This window comes from Branchiostoma belcheri, unplaced genomic scaffold, assembly GCF_001625305.1.
Source record: "Branchiostoma belcheri isolate BF01 breed outbred unplaced genomic scaffold, Haploidv18h27 scaffold96, whole genome shotgun sequence".
Lineage (NCBI taxonomy): Eukaryota > Metazoa > Chordata > Leptocardii > Amphioxiformes > Branchiostomatidae > Branchiostoma > Branchiostoma belcheri.
The window spans coordinates 973,917-978,821 of NW_017804642.1; the positions used below are offsets into that span (position 1 = coordinate 973,917).

General features: G+C 42.9%; 1 protein-coding gene across 1 annotated transcript in view; it reads right to left on the minus strand.

The window, feature by feature from the left end:
* Positions 1-190: 190 nt before the first annotated feature.
* The window catches only part of LOC109461759 (fibrillin-1-like), a 49,755-nt gene continuing 45,040 nt past the window's right edge, over positions 191-4,905 (minus strand). The window contains exons 61-66 of the mRNA XM_019758151.1: positions 2,916-3,050; positions 2,297-2,413; positions 1,956-2,072; positions 1,711-1,827; positions 461-577; positions 191-315 (exon numbers count right to left, since the gene is read on the minus strand). Coding sequence (XP_019613710.1) covers positions 191-315; positions 461-577; positions 1,711-1,827; positions 1,956-2,072; positions 2,297-2,413; positions 2,916-3,050 — 728 coding nt within the window. The remainder of the gene's footprint in view (positions 316-460; positions 578-1,710; positions 1,828-1,955; positions 2,073-2,296; positions 2,414-2,915; positions 3,051-4,905) is intronic.

Consider the following 4,905-nt stretch of genomic DNA (forward strand, 5'->3'; position numbering starts at 1 on the left):
AAACTATACTCTTTTTCTACCTGCACATTTGAAGCCGTCTCCACTGTACCTATCAGTACTGTTACACACAAGTAACACAAGTACACAAAATGCTGACTTATTAGTTTCGAATATGACGGTAGTCCATTTAGAAACGTAATTTGTAGCACCAGGAGTCCATTTAGGTAACCATTATTACGTGAACATGACTCTACATACCTGTACAGTTGAAACCGTCTCCACTGTACCCATCTGTACAGTTACAGCTAAAAGACCCGTCCGTGTTGGTACAGGTGGCGTTGTCGTGACATGGAGAATTTAAACACTCATCAACATCTGTAAAAGCCAAAGAACTACAATCAATGGCCATGGTAAATTCCAAATCTCCAGATGTAACGAACGGCAAACCATTCGCAAACAAAACTTTCGATGCCTTTATTCCACAAGGAATGCATAAGTATGGCAGAATGTCTCCATTCACCTGTACAGTTGAAGCCATCTCCACTGTACCCTTCAGTACAGTTACAGCTAAAAGACCCGTCCGTGTTGGTACAGGTGGCGTTGTCGTGACATGGAGAATTTATACACTCATCGACATCTGTAAAAGCCAAAGAACTACAATCAAAGGCCATGTTTATGGTAAATTCCAAATCTCCAGGTGTAACGAACGACAAACCATTCGCCAACAAAACTTTCGATGCCTTTATTCCACAAGGAATGCATAATTATGGCAGAATGTCTCCACTCGCCTGTACAGTTGAAACCGTCGCCGATGTATCCACCAGTACAGTTACACACAAAAGCCCCGTCCGTGTTGGTACAGGTGGCGTTGTCGTGACATGGAGAGTTCAAACATTCATCGATATCTGTTGAGGTTGGACAATTTATATGTAAGAGCTGTATGTTTTTCTTACAATTGCGCTTTTAGCAAAGACCGATGTTTACAATCCATATCATCTTCAAAATATATGTTAGAAGTCTAACACACCTGTACAATTGAACCCATCTCCTGTGTATCCGACCGAACAGTTACAACTAAAAGACCCGTCCGTGTTGGTACAGGTGGCGTTGACATGACATGGAGAATTCACACATTCATCGACATCTGTTAAAGTAGGAGAAGATGCATGTGATTTCTAAGTATTAAATAATCAAACAGCAATGTGGTAGTTGAGGCATATGTTGTAGTTGAAGCATTTTAAAGTACTCTAAGAACCTTTGATTAGAATCTAACATACCTGTACAGTTGAACCCATTCCCTGTGTATCCGACCGAACAGTTACAACTAAAAGACCCGTCCGTATTGGTACAGGTGGCGTTGTCGTCACACGGAGACGGCATGCACTCATCAATATCTGTTAAGGTTGGAGAAGATATATAAGATCTTGATTTTTTTTTACAATTGCGCTAAAATTAATCCTGTAGTCAAAGCATCATCTTGTATAAAAGAGTAATATTCATAATTCAACATCTTAACACACCTGAGCAATTGAACCCATCTCCTGTGTATCCGACTGAACAGTCACAACTAAAAGACCCGTCGGTGTTGGTACAGGTGGCGTTGTCGTGACATGGAGAATTCAGACATTCGTCGATATCTGCAAAGAAAAGTACAAAATGCTGACATTACTTTTTGATATGACGATGGTCCATTCACAAACATTATTTGTAGCACCAGCTGCAGGAGTCCATTTAGGTAACCATTTATTAAGTCACCATGACTTTACATACCTGTACAGTTGAAGCCGTCTCCACTGTATCCACCAGCACAGTTACACACAAAGGACCCGTCCGTGTTGGTACAGGTGGCGTTGTCGTCACACGGAGAATTTATACATTCATCCACATCTGTTGAGGTAGTAGAACAGACATGAGACAGTGATGCTTTTCTTAGATTATTATGCTTGAAGTAATACTGTAGTCAAAGCATCATCTTGTATAAAAGGGCTATATTAATATTTCCAAATCTAACGAACCTGTACAGTTGAATCCATCTCCTGTGTATCCGACCGAACAATTGCAGCTAAAAGACCCGTCCGTGTTGGTACAGGTGGCGTTGTCGTGACATGGAGAATTTATACATTCATCGACATCTGTCAAGACAAATGCACAACATTGAAAATTAGTTTTCTAATTCAGATTATGAAAAATGATTATATATTACCAATGGATAATATCGTTTCTACTCATATATACAATGTCAGAATGTTTTACCTGTTTATTCAAATTGTGACACAACAATACTAGGTGTGCACTAGGCAGCGAGTACTAGTATGCTGATAGCGTGCACAACAAATACATGATTGTTTCTACATACCTGTACAATTAAAGCCGTCCCCATCATATCCAACATTACAGTCGCACACAAACGAACCGTCCGTGTTGGTGCATGTAGCATTATCGTGACACGGTAGGTTTAAGCATTCATCAACATCTATGGAAAATGCATAACAATGTCGTTGATACTCTTGGTTCACTCATTCATTGGGTATTACACAATAAAATTCTTATATTTTCACATGTGTAGGTCTTTCTAGTTAAGACTTACTTGAACTCAAAACAGTTCAGTGGTTAAAGGCATCCAATGCAATTTCAGGGTGACAAACTGAAAATATTCTGAATAAGGCAATCTGTACACATACTGCCCCACAATGGCACATTTGAATCAGTATTTCATACTTTAGGCAGATACAAGCCCCAAGATTAGTCATTTATTTTCTGGATGGCGCCCTAAAAATCAATCCAAGTCCTTCCAGTGACCGTTTTTCTTAAGAATTTTGGGCATTTTTGCTCCATGAAATTCAATGTTGATATTACATTGGGACAGTGTGGTGTTAACTAGTATGTAGATAAGTGACTAGAATATTGACTTTGAAGAATCTGGTTTCCAAGCCCTAGTTAAAAACTGCACTGGATGCCTTTAAAAGCAGACCTACCGACACAGTGAGTTCCGTTCCCAGTATATCCGGTATTGCAGGAGCATTCAAACCACAGGAAAGTGTCGTTACACGTGGCATTGGAGTGGCAATCGTGCACACCGATATCACACTGGTTGATTCCAGCCAGCAGTGCTAAAAGTAAAAGACAGTAAATATAACATCTTTAATTTGCAAATAACTAGAAGATGATAAATAATTGAGGATTAGGCAAATTGTACTTACCATGAAGGATAATCCCAATTATACCTCACACGAACTATTTGGGTATATCATTTACCTTATGCAGTATTTCCTATGCTTATCGCTAGGTGGCGCACGTGTACAAAGCTCTAATCGCAAAGCATCACGGGATATCATGACGTAATGACATTGTTCGCCGCCATTTGACGACGTGCGAGAAAGAGTCTGTGCTGTTCACCAAGGGTGGGCATTTTCAGCTACTTGGGAGCTGAAGAACAGCAAGGGTGGGAAGATATACCCAAATAGTTCGTGTGAGGTATAATTGGGATTATCCTTCATGGTAAGTACAATTTGCCTAATCCTCAATTATACCTGCACACTCCCTATTTAGGTATATCATTTACCTTATGCAGACTTCAGAGCCCGTGGACAGCACAGCCTGGCCAAACGTGTGTTGGTTGTTGTCCCTCCTGTAGTACTTCAGGAAGGTAGACTCTCGTGACCAGTCCGCTGCATTCATGATGCTATGTAGAGACACCCCAGCAGCTGTAGCAGCTGAAGTGGATGCTCCTCGAGTGGAATGAGCTGAGAAAGTTGCTGTGTCAACACCTGCCGTGTCTAACACTGACTTAACCCACCTGGCCAGGGTCGCAGAACCAACTGGCCTGTGTGGTCTGCTGAACGATATTGAACAACTTCTGCTCCCCCCCCCTTCTTTCCGAAGGGAAGAAGTCCGCCTTAGATATTCTTTCAGGTATGTGAAGGCACACAAGCGCCTGTCCTGCGGGAAGGCCGCCCAAAAACACTTTCTGGCAGGTTTCCCTGGTCTAGAAGTTTCAGCAGGGTAGGAATTGTCCAAGAAACACCGTTTCTACATTTTTTTCATGAATCTCAAGTCATGAGCCGCTAAAGTCTGACCTCTGTCGGCTGACACCAATGCCGCTAGTGTTACCAACTTATGAAACAGCTGTTTCAAACTAAGACTATTAGCTTGGCAACAATGCAGAAGGTACTCTAGGACCCGACTGACGTCCCATGTTGAAACATATCTTGGACAAGGAGGACGTTTGTGAAACAGACCTCTCATCAGTTTGGACACTAGAGGGTGACTACCCACATTACAATGGTCTACTGGTAAGTGTACAGACGAGATCGCAGAACGAGCCACCCCAATTGACATACAATGTATAGCCGTAGTTCTGTCGGAACATCAATTCAAGATATTCTACTACGCTCTCTATAGAGCCGCAAACTGGATCAATCTCCCTTCTATCACACCAGCTGGCCCACTGAGCCCATGCTGACTGATACTGTCTAGAAGTGCTTTCTCTCCAAGCCGAGAGGATGAGGTCTGAAGCCCCTGCCGAAAGGCCCCGACCCTGCAACTGTCGCCTGATCTTGGCCACGCGGCAAGCATCAGATCTGGCAACAGCGGATGGGGTCTCCTGTTGTGCGGCAGGAACAGCAGATCCCAGCTCTGTGGCAGGAGAACCGGACTCTCGAACAACATGTTCAACACCTTGGGGTACCAAGTCTGAGACTTCCAAACTGGAGGTATCAAAATCACTATTGCTACGTCTGACTGGACTTTCCTCAGTACCTTGAACACTAGGCTGAAGCGGGGAAAGGCATGCGCTAGCCCCAGGTTGCCTCAGTGAATGTTTAGGCCATCCACCGACATGACCTCTGGTTCTGGGTGCCAAGAGACATACTCCTTCAGCTGAGCGTTCATACGAGACGCAAACAGATCTACTGTCAATGCATTGCCTGTCCAATTGTTCAATGACAGGAAAAACTGAGCGGTTCA